The following is a 19,065-nucleotide window of genomic DNA, read 5'->3' as shown; positions in this document are numbered from 1 at the left end:
CTGATTTTACATAGAACTACCAGTTTTCTCCCAATAATTTAATACACAGCCTATTACAATACACATTTCAACGTTTAAAGGGGTATTATGTATATGAGTTTCCTGCGGCCACTAGCAGTTTTAAGAGCCAGGCGTGTGCTCGTACGCGTGCTCGCTTGAACTCATGAGCGAGCATAATCCGAAATATAACTGCTTTCTTACAGAAATTCTGCAATAAACGCAGAAACACCAGCATGCAGGCTGTGGCTTTTCACATAGAAATGTTCAGGCTCTGTTACTTCAACGTTCCCGTCTCAGAGGCAGAGCAACACTGGTGTTCTGTCGATTTATGCTACCTATCGAGATGTGCTACTTAGCAGTTCAGCGCATGACCCACAAGCGTAGTCTGTTTCCACGCCAAATAAATCTGTGCAACCTTGCTGTTGGGCATGCCGTTGAGACAGTGGCTGATCGTCAGCAATATCAAAACAAAAAATCATTATTAGAATCAGCACAGTATTATCAGAATACGCTACCCCTGATATCTGAAATTAAGATGACATAATATAGTATTTCAGCGTGCTCCCCATCTCCTAGTACCCACGGACTGAGTAGTGGTGCAATATAAAATGATGCTGTAGTGGGAGCATTATTTGATAGGGGATATTAGTCTATCAAAATATGCTACCCCTATAATGATGTTGATGAAAAAAACAGAAGATGTCATAATACTGTGAGAGTTATAACTTTATGGGATTGGAAAAGGGAACACATAAGGTACCATAGACTGTGCTATCGATTTGTGCTACGGTAGCATTTTTCGACAAGGCAGCATATATATCGTAAGAACACCGGCTCCATAACGTTACTTCATTCAGCGCAGCGAGCCGCATATCAGCACAATCCTCCCGGAAAAAAGGCAGAGGGACAGCGGCTACAGACAGGAAGGGAGACTGCTTCACACAACATGCTGGAAACTCAGGTAAACCCCTACTGCAACGTTACAGTAATAGTTTTATCAGCTGCAGGTTGAACTAATCCATGCTCGTTACATGATCACGATACATTTACTGCATTTAGCCGACGTGCTACATCGTTAGCTCACCTGCTGCTTTCAGTAACTATCTTTACTATCTGTGTATCTTTCACCGGAGGCTCAGAAATGTCAGCACACCTAAATATATTGGACGATAACGAAACGGGTGGTGACCTGAGCTGAACATTATAACGAGATTGTGTCATTTTATAATAATAAGACAGCAGTAAGTACATTTACTGCAGTGTCAGTGGATGGTTCTTCCTCTGGGTTGTATATTACGTAGGTCATGTTAGTTACAGCGACTGAGAGGTGGAGAAGCTGTGTACCTGAGTATCGCTAAAAGGCAATAAATCTAAACTGAACGTTATGAAGCTGCATCACTATAGGATAGTAAACAAATGCTTGCTTTTTACCGTTACATCATTTCTTGCAGGTTTTGACACTTTGACATAATATCTGTGGTACACAGGATAGTAATATGGGTCTCGTTAGTTGGTGAAGTAATGTGGAAAGCAATATAACTTAGCACCGGATAACATTAACAACTGCTCGGTGTTAGCCGGTGAGCTAACGTGACTTTCTCCGTGTTTCTCCAGCTTTACTAATGCTCACTTTGTTCTTACTCGACATCATCTGAACCTGTTTGGTCTGATGGGCTTCAGCACATAAACCTTTTCCTGTTATGAGTCTGCAGTTCTCCTCCCCGACCCATTGTGTTTATGTTCTCTTCCCTCCCTGTGTCTCCTGTTAGTCTGTCTGTCTCTGTGTTGTCTGGGCGTGGCTTCTCACTCTGGGCCTGGCTGTCCACCTGGACACCTGATCCACATTCCACTAATCAAGACTCTGTAGTATATCAACCCGGTTCTTCACCTCACTCGTCGCCAGATCGTCAGCTTACCTCAGTGGTATTTGCGCTGCGGCCTACAATTCTCGAGTTGTATATTCTGTTTGTTTCTTGTGAGTTCAACTTACCTTGTCTCTCTGTTCTCAGGATCACTGCCTGCCTGGAGATTCTGCCACTGCCTCACCCAGCTCCCTGCCTGCCTGGAAATCCTGCCCCTGCCTCGCTCAGCTCACTGCCCGCCTGGAAATCCACTCGCTGGTCTCCATTCCCTGGTCTGCCCTCTGCCCTCTCTCACACCCCGTTTTTCAATAAACTTTAAATTTCTGGATTTAAACCTGTCCCGAGTCCGCTCGAGTCCGTTCACCTAGTCTGCCATAACATTTCCTGTGTTTTGCTATGAGCCAGTTGTTTTATGGTGTTAGTGGACTGCATGTTGTGAGCTGCCGTGTTGTCGCTGTAGTCAGAGAGAGGCTCAGGAGTGCCGCACAGGGCTGAAACCAACCCGGAGACCTCACATTAAAAGCAGAATAGTGGCTGATGCAAGACATGGAGAAAACAGGCGTGTGCTTCATTTCTAAGTGAGTTTTTGACAATGAGGCAACGAAAATTTTATTTATTAAAATCACAAACTTACATATAGCCCCTTTAATGCTGTAAATAAAGGTGAGGCTAGGAAACGTCACATCCAGCACCCGGACTATCAGCACTGGCGCCCTCCATGGGTGTGTGCTCTCCCCACTGCTCTTCTCCCTCTACACCAACGACTGCACCTCAGGGGACCCATCTGTCAAACTCCTAAAGTTCGCTGACGACACAACGGTCATCGGTCTCATCCGGGACGGTGACGAGTCGGCCTACAGACGGGAGGTTGATCAGCTGGCTCTCTGGTGCGGTCAGAACAACCTGGAGCTTAACACGCTCAAAACTGTGGAGATGACCGTGGACTTCAGGAGGAGCCCCCCCACTCTGCCTCCCATCACCATACTCAACAGTCCTGTGTCTGCTGTGGAATCATTCAGGTTTCTGGGTTCCACTGTATCCCAGGACCTGAAGTGGGAGCCCAACACTGACACCATCATCAAGAAGGCCCAGCAGAGGATGTACTTCCTGCGTCAGCTCAGGAAGCTTAACCTGCCTAAGGAGCTGCTGATCCAGTTCTACATAGACAGTGATGCGACCATCACTGTCTGGTTTGGATCTGCCACCAAAAAGGACAAGGACAGACTACAACGGAGAGTCAGGACTGCAGAAAAAATAATCTGTGCCAACCTGCCCTCCATTCAGGACTTATACATTTCCAGAGTCAGGAAACAGGCAGGAAACATCACTGCAGATCCATCTCAACCCGGACACAACCTGTTCCAGCTCCTCCCCTCTGGTAGGCGCTACAGAGCACTGTACGCCAAAACAAACAGACTCAGGAACAGTTTCTTCCCACAAGCCATCACTCCGATGAACAGCCGATTTCTGACTCACAGTGTCAGGAACAATTCCTGTGCAATAACCCAGTAACTCTGTCTCTAATCAGCCACCTGTTTACTGGTTACCACTTATTATTTATTTATCCACTATTCACTATTTCAGTGCTGTTCATACTATGTCATATTGTATATACTGTATACCAATACACCTACCTCAGGTCATAAGATCATAGGTCTTATTTATTTTTTCCAGCATCCTTTGCACTATGCTCCATCACACTGTGTACATGTATGTGTACCTGTATATCATATCCACCATCAACATGTACATAATGAGAATAGTTTACTCTTGCATCCTTTGCACTCTGATCACTGAACTATTTGTCAATATGTCTATATTGTTTTGTTCATAGTGTGTATATTAGTGTTGTCTATTCTGCAGTTTGTATCTGATTTTATTTAATTATTATTTTATTATTGTGTTATGGTATTATTGTATAAGTAAGCACATCGTGAGCAATGTACAATCCTGAGTCAAATTCCTCGTATGTGTACACATACCTGGCAATAAAACGGATTCTGAAATAAACATGTAAAAAGAAAAAACAAATGTTTTTAAAGTGCGTGAATAAATCCAAAATTGTAACCCTAACCCTGGGTCATCAGTGCGCATGTGTAGGCGTAGCGTGTGTGTAATGTTAGTGACTTTTGGACAGTTGATCACCGTTGATGACCACACAAAGAATATTTTATCATTTTTAAACATCCAGCTACTTGAAATAGACCTACGAGGAACCATGACGTGCATGTTGTTGTTGGCAGCATGCCATGCATGCAAGCAAAATTAGGCACAAGACTGGTGAATGGCAGGCGAGAGAGAGAGAGGGAGGGAGAGGAAAAAAACCACACGATTCGACTATCAGTCGACTTTAGGAAGGATTCTGATTCAACTATGTAAATCCTTAGTCGGAGACAGCACTAATTAATACTAATATACTAGCAGGTTTTCATGTTTCATTTTTACACACTTTAGGAAGAGTGTTTTGTTGCTACTTCACCAGCCAATTATAGGTGGTCAAATAACAAGTGTACACCCCAAATGCCACATTTGGGGTGTACACATGGTCCTTGTGTTATTGTGTTTTGACAGTTCACTTTACCATCTCATTATACAGAGAGTCCACTGCTGTCAAGACTCTAGATCCTGTGGATATATGCCTAACCACTTCCTAGTGATTGCATCACTAGATGCCACCTCTGGACGTGTTCCAATCGTGCAATGACCCTACACTACACACCTTCACCTATCTGCTTTAAAGTCCCAAACCACCTTACATCATCTGTCCCGCAAGATAAAGTAAATTGAAGAAAACTAAATCACTGAAAACAAACAAAGTCAAGCCTGTGTCCCATACTGATAAAAAATAAAAGGTGAATATCTGCACTTGCTTTTAAAAGGCAGAATGTGCTACATTAATGTAAACAGCAGACAGCGGACCAGCTTCACAGCCAAATGTTGACTTGCTCATCAGCTGCCACATCTAGTAAGTGAGCACTCAAAGTGGCTAATTACATTTCTAAGGGGGGTGGGGCCTCTTTAGGTCTCACAATGGACATGTCCCTGTAGCCTTTCCTTTCTGTCTAACTTTGTTACCTTCATCCATCTCCCTTTCCCTTTTAGCCTTCCTTCCCAACCTAAATCCTTCCTTACCTTCTCTCCCTCTGTCTCTGCTTCCTCCTGCATCTAGTTCTCCATCCATCCCTCCCGTGGCTATTCAACACAGTTGTGTTCCAGACAAACCATCTGGTGCACTTTATTAATGACTGACCCTACATGGCCTAGACATCGCCTAGCTGCCACCACTTGCTGAGTGTGTGTCTGTCTGTATGCGTGTGTATATGTGTGTGTAAGAACAGGTGCATGTTGACTGATGATGTAATGTAGTGTGCAGCTTTAACCACCGAAGCAGGTGTACTGCTTACAGGGACCTTAACGTATTATTCTGACTCTCTCTCTCAACTTTCACTATTTTCTATCGGGCACAGATAACTCAAATTTAAACATTAAGGAGACCAGTGAAAATACCAAATGCAGGGTGACAGTGTAAACACAGATCTTATTCTAATTTTTATCATATTCTAAAACAATTGCCCAAGTGAAGCGAGCCACCCCTTTGCTGTGCATTTCAGACAATTCACAATGCTTAATCTGTGATTTAGTAGGATGCTCATATTCATTAAATAAACAGTTGCCTGTGGAATGAAATCGTATAGGTACACGCTGACATCCAACTGCTAACAATAAAGGCCGGACACAGATGGAGGAGAAAAAGAGGAGAGGGGGGAAAAGATGAGAAGAACAGAAGCAGTGATGTGGTTGTCTGGGGATTGATCCCTCGAAGACACACTCAGCTTCTCCTCAGAGAATAGAGAGAGTTGGGGGAGGAGGGAAAAAGAGAATGACTTATGAAGATGTTCTACTTGAAAGAGATGTGTCAACACTTTGATGGTAAAGAGTGAGAGGGTGCAATGCAAGAAGAGATCTGACACATAGTATAGCATATAGCATAATGTAGGAGGTCAAACTAAAGGGAAAAAGGTCAAAGAAGAACATTTCAGGCCCAAGACTCAATGCGAGATGTTTTTTGCTTCCTTCTTTGGGAACAGGATGCTCATATTTAGATAACTTAATACAATAATGCAACATGTGGATGTAAGTAATAATGTAAATAAGCAACTATATATGGGCCTACTTTGAGTGGATTGGCCAATGAAAAAGTACCAAGCTGAGTGATGAATAAGCAGTGAAATAATTAAACAAGAACATACACTCACTGGCCATTTAGTTAGGTACACCTTGCTAGTACCGGGTTAGACCCCTTTTTCCTTCATAACTGCTTTAATTCTTTGTGGCATACTTTCAATAAGGTATTGGAAACAGTCCTCAAAGACATGTCAAAGTGACATGATAGATGATGCTGCAGATTTGCTGGCTGCACATACATGATGCATATCTCCCGTTCCACCACATCCCAGCCTAAACCCTTAATAGAAGGCAGAATGGATCTATGCTTTCATGTGGTTTACGCCAAATTCTGACCCTAACATATGAATGTAGCAGCTGAAATTGAGTCTCATCAGATCAGGCAACATTTTTCCAATCTTCTATTGTCCAATTTTGGTGAGCCTGTGCAAATTGTAGCCTCAGTTTCCTATTCTTAGCTGACAGGAGCTGCACCCGGTGTGGTCTTCTGCTGCTGTAGCACATCTGCTTTAAGGTTCAACATGTTGTGCGTTTATAGATAGTATTCTGCATACCTTGGTTGTAACAAGTGGTTATTTGAGTTACTGTTGCCTTTTTGTCATCTCAAACCGGTCTGCCCATTCTCCTCTGACCTCAACAAGGCATTTTCGTCCACACAACTGTCGCTCACTGGATATTTACTTAACAACCTTTTTTCCCCCATTCTGACGCTCGGTTTGAACTTCAGCAAGTTGTCTTGACCATGTCAACATGTTTAAATGCATTGACTTGCTGCCATGTGATTGGTTGACTAGCTACTTTTTTTAACAAGAAACTGAACAGGTGTACCTAATAAAGTGGCCAGTTAGTGTAACTTTATTTAACCAAAATATGTATGTATAATTGTGCATCAATCCATGGTAAAAGATGAGCATAATGAACATAATGAGCATTAAGCACATGTAAAGTTACACTGCAGGGGCTATAGAGAGTATAAATGTTCAGAAGCATTTATTTTTATTTGTTAATTTTCTTTTTACATTTTTATAGATGAATGTGGCTCTGTCACAACAGTGATGCAGCTGAGAAACCTGTGTGGCAAAAGGTCAAGGGCTGCTGATAGTGATGTGTTCAATTTTACTCTCTCGTTTATGCACATCTTTCCTAACAATTATGGCTTCATTAGCCGCTATTTCTTTCATTTGGCAGCAGATTTAGAGAGAAAGACAAAGAGAAAGAGTATCTGTCAGGAGTTGAGTGATTATACAGAGAACAATAAGAGGTCCAAATGAAGCTGCAACACCATGAGACAATTTGTTGCAGTTACTCTGCTAATGGCCTTTCGATCTTGGCTCAAATACACCTCTGACTTGTTGAAGTCAAGGGAAGAATACTTTAAAATTCTGCCTTGAAATAATCTTTAAATTTTTCGAACAACATATATTGCAGCTTTGCTTCACACATGTTGACTTGACATGACTTATCATATCACAATCACTTGCCAACTCAGTCCCTCCCAGGTGTTCTCCACTCCAACAACTTTGTAACTGGGACTAGGAAATCCAAACACACACACACACACGCACATCTACACGTTTTTCAAGAGTATATAATATTAAAATTCATACACAAGTCATGACAGAACTGGGACAGGCTTTTACATTTTCAGATGACAGGAGGCCTGCCTGTGTTTCCTTAATACACTTGCATGCAAATTAGTGTGTTCACTAACAATATATGCACACACAAACAGCATGTACACACAATGTCAGTACAAATGGTTTTACCTACAATAACAAAGTATTACCGCTCATAAAAAAACAGCTCCTGTTATATTTCAAGATTTAATTTGGTTAATCGTTCACTTTTTAAATATTTTAAATAATATGTTTTTAAACTAAATATTGTAGATCCCCCCCTGCATTACACACACACACACACACACACAGTACAGTTTTATTAATCACTTTGCAATGGCTATTTAAAAAGAAGGAAAAAGGCTTTGACACATTATTCTGCAACAGACATGTAAAAAAAAAAAAGAAAGAAGCATCTTACCAAAGCAACCAAAGAAAGCAGAAGAAAGACAGTCTGGTGCACCAGCTAAGTGTGCATGTATATACTGTGTCTGGATAACAACGCTCTTATTCAGGTCATGTTTTCTGCTTTGCATAATTTACAGCCTTGCACTAAAGGTACTAAAGTAATAAGCTGGAGATACTGGATTTTGTAACTTGTGTCTAAAGGTAAAGTAAACTGTGCTACCAATGTGGCCACATCTCTTTCACACATGAGCAGCCATATTTAGCCCAAATCAGATATAATAATAAACTTTATGTTGGTATGTCAGATGACTAGTAGTAAAGGAATCTCCGTTTCCTTGTCCACACATACCACTTGTGCTGGTACTTGCTCCATCTTGGCGGCAGGTGTACCGGGCCTGGGGTAGAACTGGTTGATGAAGAGACTTGGGAATCGGTAGAGTTTCACCAAGTCTACTGTTTCTTGGAAGTCTTCATCCGTCTCGCCAGGAAAACCACAGATTATATCTGTAGCAATGGTTACACCTGGGACCCTAAAAGAGAGACCAAGAGAATCTTTTAGGCCATATATCAAAGTTTTTGTTATTTCCCGGTTCTAAAATAATTTTTAAAGACAACTCGTATTGAGGTGCCATTTAGACAGGCACTTAACTTAACTTCCGCTTAACGTCTGACGTTGCAAAGAAATAGCAAGCATGATCCTTTGACCTTCCCTGGATAAAAATGACCACTGAAACTAAATAATGTTATCAGAGGGATAAACAACCATGAAGCTATTCTATAGCATTTGGCTCCAACTCCAGTTCAGTCTGTTAGTGCCAACGGCTCATGTATTTTTATAATATAATTGTAATTGTTATGTAGCTAACGCCACATAACATATTTTCATGTATTCATTATTTAATCGAGGAGCATCATGGAGGTCAACATCCTGTATTCCAGACAAAAAATGTGCAAGCACCACAGCATTAAAAAAAGGCTAAATCCTCTGCCTCCTGGACTTATTCAGCCAATCAAATCCTGATTAGCAAATTCTGCTGCCAATCGTTAGCTATTGATTATTGACCTGCTGCCTCATTGGATTAATCATAGCCAGTAGAGTGTGGGAATTGATGCAATGATTAGTTCTATGTGTTTTGTTTGTACTGACAGCAGTGAGAAGGCTTTTAAAAGAACTCAAAGTCATTGCTGTCGGTCAGAACACCATGCATCTCTACAGTGAGAGTGTTTTGACATGTTGGCATACGGTTGTAATGATTGGGCTTGATCCCAAAGGCTTTTCACATCATTCCCAATGGCTAATGAAGCAGTAAATGAGCAAAAATGGCTCAGGTAGCAATATGAGAATTCTACAGGAAACATTATTTAATTCATAATGTTGCTCCAAGCAGAGTCCACATTATTTGTGGAAGCTGGCTTTCCAATTGCCTGTTTTTTCGAGGATGTAGTTATTTGCTAGAGTGGCCTTTTTTCTCGTTAAAGACAGACTGGGAATGTTATAAAATCCAAAAATAATTGGGAATCATTCTTAATACAAGTGAGCCAAGCTATTGATTAAAAGGTTTCTAACATCAAACATCTAGATGCAGTGGAATAGGTGAGACACTGCAGCCGTTTAATGTAATGTGCAATGTGTTTTATGGCAAGCAGTCCGCTAAAAGAACCCAGTATGTCCTTTGAAAAATCTTGGAATGGAAGAGTAATACCATAGTGACTGCGTAAACTATCAATCCCCTGGTAATTTTGGCTTGCTCCTTTCTATTCACACCTTCATTTTATCTTTATTCTTGCCGCTCCTCTCTCTCACTCCTTTTTAAACAAGCAACGTTTTTAAGCATCTCATCCTTGATGTTGTAATTTCTAAACTGTATATGTTGCCAGCTACAGATAAGCATCTGGCTGAAAATGTGCTTACACAAAACAAGAGATAGGAACGAAATAAGAACATGCAGATTATTGTATCTCTTGCTGAAAATCATTCAAAACTGTACGTTTTCAGAAAAGAAACAAACACACATAAGTATACACGGCAGACCGATGGAGAGAGACAGCCCAAAAGAGACATTAAGAAAAGAGTGGAAAAGACTTTTTCTCTGCAATCGACAACATGATGCATCTTTAATTACATTAACTTCTTGCATCTGCAACCGCATGATAACCTCTGACCTATTGATGAGTTCCAATTGGCTGTCATTAATATTAACCAATGGCCTGCAGGCACAGGCATCCTTGACCTCTCAGATCTGCCTGACAAGTACCCTTACGGAAAAGTAAAACTAAATAGTAATTAAAAACTAAACTTAGCATGGAATGGTTAAACGCATGAATTAATGAATAATTCTTTATTTGTGATTAAAATGTACCCCCAAGCAGTGGTTCTAAAACCCCTGAGTATTTAACACAAAATACATGGTTTAAATCCTTTACTTTGTTAGGTAAACAAAGGACTATTTGAATCCTGTAGGCTTTCTACAATAATTAATCAAGAAAAGCCTTCGGAAAATGGAAAGATATAGTTCATTTTATGGAGCCAGGGTACCTTACTGTGTCGTTGTGTATGCACATTATGGTCATCAGTTAAGTAATTGTTTTTGTAGGCAGGCGGGTTTAGTCCAGGAGCCACAATTGAGAAATGTTGTGCTGCCTATGGGGTCTAACAGCAAAAAACATTCTTCAGGGATAAAGGGAAAGTTTGAATAAACTGAAATTATTTATTGCTATTTAATTCCCTTGTCACAAGAGTATAAAATATCTATAATACGCTCCCCCAAGCTATTTCATTAGTGACAGTGGGAGGGAAGGTAAATAAAATTAGCAATGCGAACAAACAAGCACATTTCTTTTCTGGCCCCAATTGATAACTGTGTCTTTTGCATCTCCCCAAGGCTTGTATATCCAATTTGCTATGGTCCTTTGGTGGTAGTGGTGGTGAGGCGGTATACATTGTAGGTAGCCAGTGTGTCCTTTTCATTCTTGCAGCAGTACTGAGAAAATTTACACCACTGCTGAAAGAAATGTGCAATTCAGGCCAGGGGTGCAAAGTAACACATGGAGATAGAATACTGAGAGAAAGAGCAAGGAGAGAGACTGGTGTGAATTGGCTTCTTGGATTATCCTAAGGTGGAGGCTGAGAAGGAAAAAAAATAACATGCACACACACTGTCATTTTGACACCTCTGTCTCTCCCAGATCTAAGGGTGATGGAGGTGTGATCTGTGATACTAATGAACAAGAACCACACGGATACTCTCCTTGTTAAAATGAGAGAGGAGAATTGTATCTTGTTATTGTTCACCTTTCCGAAAAAGAGTGTGCGGGAAACAAAGAGGTAGATACGGGGACAGAAAAGGAGAAAATCAAAAAAAAGATGACAGATTAGGTGTCAGCTCAACTTGCTTTCAATTAAACTGATGCAGAAAGAGGGGCTATTGTTAAAACTTTACAACTGAGAAAAAGGTTTGAATGTCTAATCTGATATGAACTTTTGTCAGAGTAATAGATATCATATTAACAGTTGATGAGATCTGGTTGTCCCAATCTATCCTACTTCTATCAGATCACATTTTGATATCAATTTTGTTTTTAATCTCTAAAACGTCTTCATTGTTCCAATCCAATGTGAAGTATAGCTCAAACAGAGATTTGACTGCAACTACTAGAAAGATATATGCAAATTCCTGTTTGAATACAGCAGACCATCTGCATGTGGGGCATTGTCACATTAAACCAAGACACATCTGATAATACACATAGGTTTTAAAAGGGATATATTAGTTATCTAACCAGTATACTGAGAGAACTAGATGCAGAGTAACAAAAAACACTGACCCCAGTGTGTGGAAAGGAGATAAATAGAGACAGAGCAGAAAGGGATCTATCAAATGTGATATTATCTGCTATGTCAAGCCCAGAGAAAGAGTTAACAACGATTAGTAATGAGAAGAGAATGCTACCAGAGAAAGTGTTCTTCACCAAAAAACAAAGAGAAAAGAAAAATAAGTGGCATCATACAGCCCTTTATGGAAACCCTAAGCGGCCATCTATTCAAATCTTTTTTTTCTCCTCCATTTTCAGGATAGCAGGATAATTTTCTCAAGATAATGAATGTTGTTTTCCCGTGATAACGGTATCATTTTACTCATGATCTCGAGATAAGTGAAGGCAAGTGTGTTTGTTAAAGCAATTTCAGAATCAATTTCAGTGTCACTTGTCAACTCAGTTAGAGCACAGGACTTGCAGTCAAAGGGTGCGCGTTCGATCCTCACTATGGAGAATTTTTTTTTTCTTTTCTATCTTTTTTTTTATGATCATCTTCAACAGAGTTCTTATGAATAAACCATTTCACATGCTCACAATAAAGCATGTGCTGGAATGTGTGCTGCAATTGGTCCACAACCATCAACCTTTGGACTTTTCATTTCCCCATCATATCCAGGCAGAGGAAATTCCTGCCTTCTCATTCAGGGGAATCCATTTAAACATTTCCTGACGGCTATTTCGGAACCTCTGAAATAGCCGTGTGTGTGACTGAATTGCCCTGAACCCCTTCAGAAGAACTTTGTTGAAGAGGATCATAAAAAAAAAAAAAAAACACAAAGGAAGAAAAAAAAAAAGTCAAAAGTGGGGATCGAACACATAAGACTTTTGACTGCAAGTCCTGTGCTCTACCAACTGAGATAACCAGTGACACTGACAGCTTTTGTGAAATTATCCTTAAGAAACGCACCTGCCGTCCCCTGTATCACACTAGTGTTTTGTTACCGATATCATGAGATAATTATCTTGTTATCACGGGACAACGGAGGAAAAAAATATTTGAATGAATGGCCGCTTAGGGCTTCCATAGCCCTTAGAATACAGCTAAAGAAGACAAAATTAAGAGCAGGAATTAAGACTCATGTTGGATATAAAAGAAAAGAAAAAGAGGGGCATCACAGTTTGTCAAGTTTCATCAAAATAAAAAAAATGTATTTAAGACACTGTGATGAACAGGTATGTATAGAAAAATGAGGCTCAACATTTTATACCAGGCAGCAGTTAAATGAAGAATTTAAATCAAATTCCCCAATGCTCATCACCCTTATTGCCTCTTTAAAAAGCATCTTTGAATGCATGCTAAATGCTTGTTTATTTAAGCTACATGCAATTACTTCTGTTTGACAATGACTAATACTATGAATGATCTGTTTTAATGGAAAGCAAACGAATACCATGTTATGTACATGTCTGCATGATGAAAGAAAGGAGGAGGACAGCAAGCAGTCAGTCGCTAACTTCATGACTAACGCTGGGTTTCCTGAAGCTACTTCAGAATAAACACAGACTACAGCCCCTGAAGCCCCTAAATCAAAAGAGATAATAAGGCAGGAAAATAAGTGTGTGTGTGTGCTTTGCTCCTGTCATTTCTCCCCCTACTCCATGGAGGCAGAGATCACATCCCTGAAGACAGTAGCCTCTATTAGCCATAGAGCGCTTGCAGTCAGAGTTAGCATTTACACAGCGATAATGTGTTCATATGAGACTAAAGTCTTTATATTAAAACTCGAGATAAGCACACAGCCAGCTGCCTCAATGGGCTGAATTAAGCTTCATAAAACACACCATTGTCTTCAGCAAAATTATTATCAACTCTTTGTTTGCGGAGGCCCTCACACGTACATATGAGTTTCCGTATACATACAGCCATCCTCTTCATCATATATTCAAAATATGTGCGTGTGTATGGAAGCGTGTTTGCACAACAGATGCCTGTGAGCGGCCCCCATGATAAGATGAAGGTGAGACCACTGGAAAATAAAGATGAGTGTGGTGTGGAGGTGTGGAGAGGAAGGCGATGGGTGGAGGTATGGAAGGATGAGAGACCATCTGGGAAGGTAAATATTTACCTATTCATCTGTCAGAAAGAGACCATGCTACCCATCTGTGCTGCAGTGTGTGTGTGTGTGTGTGTGTGTGTGTGTGTGTGTGTGTGTGTGTGTGTGTTCTATGAAATGATAATGTGTGGCACACTGGGGCCGCTGTAGCGTAGGAGACGGACAGTGAAGGGAAAGACTGGCAGGGCGATGAGAAGAGGGAGAATAAGATGAAGATGGGGAAAGAGATGGCCATGGGGAGATATTTTCATCAAATGTAAAATAAAGTTTGGAAAGCTGTAGTCTTGAGGAAACCCAACTGCTAACATAATCACATTAACGTGTAATCTGAAGGCTTTACTGTAATGTAAGAGTGTGTGACGGAGGGAGAAAGCAGCAGCTGGGATGAGAGTGAAAACAAATTCTGTGAGGACTGAGTTTGAAGGTTATAGAACAACAACATATTGTGTGAAAATTACACTCCAGTCAGACATAAACAATGCTCAAGTGAGGATGAGTGGTGACGTTTTCACAGTGGATGTTCTCAGAAGAGCCATCTGTAAACGTTCCAGGTCATCTCCTGACACCACAAAAAGTTGAAACCAAGCATGAACCTCCAGGTCTGAAAAGCAAAATATTTGTCAAATGACCCTACTTCCCACTTGATTTATTATCTCAGTAAACACTGTCATAATGAGTTCTCAATCTCAATCGCTATTTTCAAGTCTTCTTCAATACAGCATGATGTTCATTTAGTAAATGATGGTCCCATTTAGAGGAAAATAGTACAATAGTGCAAGATATGCTTTAGGGCCTACCTTGTGATCGACAAGTTGCTAACATGCCGACCTGTCAATCAGGCTAGAGGCGACTGGTATCCGCTGCACTGTGTACATTTAACCAGTGCTGTTTAAAAAGCTTATTAGGATTAGTTTTTCATTAAGTACATTTTAGCCAAAACCAAAAATAGCATCCTGGTTAAAATCACAGTTAACAGGAATTTCGGATGCACCTTGCTAACCAAGCTAGCTACCACCACCGTCTTGTCCAAATATAGTCATGTTTCGGTGCCTGGTTTCAAAAAATCAAGATGGCCAAAATGCCAAACTCGAGGCGTGAAAACGGAAGTCCACAAACCAATTGGTGACGTCCCGGTGACTACATCCTCTTCTTTTATTCAGTCTTTGGCTGGAGCAAGTTACATCATCTCTTTGACCTCCCATCTGAATTGTAAAACCATAGTTGTTTTTCTGACTATCACCTTAAGTGCATTCATCTGGCTCAATGTTACCATGTATCCCTGTAAGTAAATTGTAACAAAGAAAATATTAGACACTTTGCCAGACTGTCCCTTGTTACATTGTCGAAATGTAAAATGAGAAAGCCCATTTTTCAATGACTAATGCAATTCCCTCTGTGAACTGTGAAGTAGCACAATGTGGTTGCTGCAATAGTTACGGTTCTTCAAAACGCTGCCAATTACTCAGGGACTTTCAACTCTTTACTTTACTTACTACACTTAATATACTTGTCAGTGATCATCTATTCAACAGATGTCTTGCAAAATGAACTTGACCAGAGTCTGTGAAATACTGTAATAATGGGGAAAAAAAAGACATCTGCCATCAAGCTGAATTGTGTACCTCATCAAATCCCTCTCCAATACACAATATACATAACAGCACAGTTTTAAAGGTCATTTGTACCTTAGATTGCAGCGATTTACTGAGATTAAACTTCTCCTGAAGATGTGATCACCACCTCAAGAACATGCACATCATGTCATATGTTTTACGCTGATCATGACTGCTGCCTGAAAAACATTTAATGGCAAATTGTCAGGGAAGTTTAATAAACAGTTGTCATTTGCATCATGTTACACAGGTCTGTTCTTTCTTTCTTTGTCATCTTGATTTTCTCTTGATTTTCTCTTTAGTTTCTACAGGTGTGGTTTTCCACCCTCATTGAAGTGTTTTTTAAAAATTGTTTTTCATTCTAAATGTTTTTGCTTTGATATTGCTATACTTTTGTGTATGTATTTCATTATTATGTAAACTAAAAGAAAAAACATTTCATGCACATAGTATTATATATCTTGCAGAAAATGATTTCTTCCTAAAGGGGAGACCGAAGAAACCTAAGAAAGGGGGAAAGAATAAGGACACTTGTGAGGAGTGTGAGAAATCAGTCAGACACTTAAGTGTTTGATTTAGCAGTGGCAGCTGGAGGTAATGGCACTGTCGTGTAGCAGCTCAATTTACAGAGACAGAGAGAGAGGGAAAGAGGTCTGCTTGGTTATCACTCACTTTCCTCAACCACTCCCACCATTAAGGATGAAGGAAGGGACTGTATAGACTCAGATGGCTGAGGAGGTGCCTGGTAAATAACCAGATAAGAGGAGAATTTCAGACAGTTTCAACATGTAAAGCCAAACAATGGTTCTCACTGTGGCTCTAATCAATGACTGTAAAATGACTATGGATACCTTAATAATACCGTGACCTAAAAACCTGATAACATCTGGCAATAGAATTGAATGGAGAACATGTTGTTGCCTAATTCAATCTGTTCCTCAGTGCGCAAGACGCTGTGTCTGAAAAATTTGATCAAAACAGGCATTTCAAGTCCAATTCCAAGGACAGTGATGAAATGTGTTAATCTCCTTATATTAAAAAAATAGCTCAAAAGCACCAAGTAATGCAGGGTGTATGTAAGACAAGTTGGTAGTTGCATTCTGGCATTTTGCTGTAAAATGATTCAACAGCTGAAGGATCCAAAAGATGCAAAAGCTGACTGTAGAATGCTTGAGCAGATTGGCGAGGTGACAGACAAATGATTGGCTGAGAGACAGAATGAGACAGGTGATGACTTCAGTTGGCCTGAGAGGAGATGTCAAACTGTCAGAAAGACTTACTCAACCTGCATCCCTAGCTCATTCTTTCCTTAAATCCTTGCTTACTCTCAGTCTTGTTGTGGGTTTAGAAAGTGGAGTGTGGAATGATTTTCATTTCACTTAGGTGAAAACCCTACACATGCACAAACACTCGAGCAGGCAGGGCTATACTGAATGCACTGAGACGTGACAGTGCTCTTGAGTTAACAGTCTTGTTCATAGCGTCATACTTTATCATCTTTGTCCCTTAATCATCATTTCCTGGTAATGGGGACAGATGAAATTCAGTTTAAAATATTTGTCAAAAAAAGCCATCAGAAATGTGTTGTGCATGTCTGGGCTGTGGTTTTTCCAATAGGAAACCAACTCATATTGGATGAAAGTCCAAATAAGGTGTGTAAACACGTTGGCTATGCCATTAGTCCACTAAGTGAATATCAAGTCATTTGTCTCTAAACCTGCAGTGTAAAATAACCTCTGTCTTTCTATGTAGCAGGTCATTTGTAAGGATTGAGGTGGCTGCTGTGGAATGAACGGAGAGCCAAGTAAATAATGATCCCACTGGAGTCATCAGTAAACTTTATCATTTAATGAAACAGCCTGAACACAGCAGAGCAGAACTGCAGTTCAGTTTAACACACACACTTACACAGGCAGACTCACACATACTTCATTAGGCTTGGAGAAGGATAATGAGAACACACACACACACACACACATTTCATTAGTCTGAGGGAGGAGTAATAAGAGTGCACATATACCACAAATCCATCCACACACACACACTTTTATATTTACACACATACACACTACATATATATGTAGACACAGCGCTGTGCAAAATCTTTAGGCAGGTGTGGAAAAAATGCTGTAACGTAAGAATGCTTTCAAGCACACAGTAAAAGTCATTAAGAACTATCTTCAGCAAGATGCCCCCACAGAGCCCTGATCTCAACATCATCGAGTCTGTCTGAGATTACATGAAGAGAAAGAAGCAACTGAGGCTGCCTAAATCCACAGAAGGGCTGTCGGTAGTTCTCCAAGATGTTTGGGCCAACCTACCTACCGGGTTCCTTAAAAAACTATGTGCAAGTGTACCACGAACAACTGATGCTGTTTTGAAGGTTTTTTTCTTCTGTTCACTTACTTTGTATTTTGTTAATTGATAAATATAAACTATTAATAGGGCTGGCCCGAATGTCATTTTTGAGCTTTGAAGCTTAGATGGTAATTAACAGCGATTAATCGCAGCTTTGCTGCCACCGTCAGGGTGGGGTAGTGGGGTGGGTCAATACAGCCGTCGTGTTTTGCCGATTGTTTAAAGGTCTGTTGATAAGCTGGCTGTCACGAGCTACAGCTACATATTTGATAAATATAAGCAGAACAGCAAAAGAAGGATACAAGCCCAAGAAGTTCTGGCTGTGACATGAGTGAGGGAGAATCCGATGGGGGAGAGATCACAGTGGCTCATTAATGTCTGTGTGTGTATGTGTGTGAGAGAGAGAGCGAGAGAGAGAGAAAGCGCTCAGCAAGTTATTATTACCAACACTTTGTTTTTAACTGTGTTACGTATGTCTAGGCTAGTAGACCCTAGTGCAGGACTAAGAGAATGAGGAGTTAGATAAAAGAGGAATATTTTCAGGGTCCCCCCAGAATTCTCCAAGTTAAACTTAAGACTTTTTAAGACCTTTTTAATACCACCTAGGATGAAATTTAATGCCAACTTCACTGCCATCTAATGGAAAATCTGTAGGAATTTTAAGCTCGAGAAAATATTTATTTCCAAAGTTACCTCAACTTAATAAAACATTTTATTATAGTACTCAGTCATATTTCCTACACTATAGCTTTTTGGGGTTTGTCTGTACTCAATACATATATATATATATATACACACACATATATATATATACACATATATATATATATATATATATATATATATATATATATATATATATACATATATATATATATATATATATATATATATATATATATATATATATATATATATATATATACACACATATACATATATATATATACATATATATATATATACACACACATATATATATATACACACATACACATACACATATATATATACACACATATATATATATATACACACATACACACATATATATATATACACACATACATATATATATATACACACATATATATATATATATACACACATATATATATATATATACACACATACATATATACACACACATATA

At 39.8% G+C, this 19,065-nt stretch overlaps 1 protein-coding gene and 1 long non-coding RNA gene across 7 annotated transcripts in view; one reads left to right on the top strand and one right to left on the bottom strand.

The window, feature by feature from the left end:
- The window catches only part of cdkal1 (CDK5 regulatory subunit associated protein 1-like 1), a 283,565-nt gene that overhangs the window by 85,365 nt on the left and 179,135 nt on the right, over positions 1-19,065 (bottom strand). For all 5 annotated transcript variants that reach the window (XM_046044868.1, XM_046044869.1, XM_046044870.1 and 2 more), the window contains one exon: positions 8,421-8,601. In XM_046044868.1, coding sequence (XP_045900824.1) covers positions 8,421-8,601 — 181 coding nt within the window. The remainder of the gene's footprint in view (positions 1-8,420; positions 8,602-19,065) is intronic.
- On the top strand, positions 863-2,196 carry LOC123968249. 2 transcript variants are annotated; one of them, XR_006824421.1, is made up of 2 exons: positions 863-961; positions 2,010-2,196. It is a non-coding gene; the product is annotated as an uncharacterized LOC123968249 (long non-coding RNA). The 2 variants fall into 2 exon arrangements; XR_006824420.1 differs by lacking the exon at positions 863-961 and adding an exon at positions 1,686-1,923.

This window comes from Micropterus dolomieu, linkage group LG03, assembly GCF_021292245.1.
Source record: "Micropterus dolomieu isolate WLL.071019.BEF.003 ecotype Adirondacks linkage group LG03, ASM2129224v1, whole genome shotgun sequence".
Taxonomy (NCBI): Eukaryota; Metazoa; Chordata; class Actinopteri; order Centrarchiformes; family Centrarchidae; genus Micropterus; species Micropterus dolomieu.
Note: the sequence above shows the minus strand (reverse complement) of the source record. Positions and strands in the feature narration are given on the sequence as shown.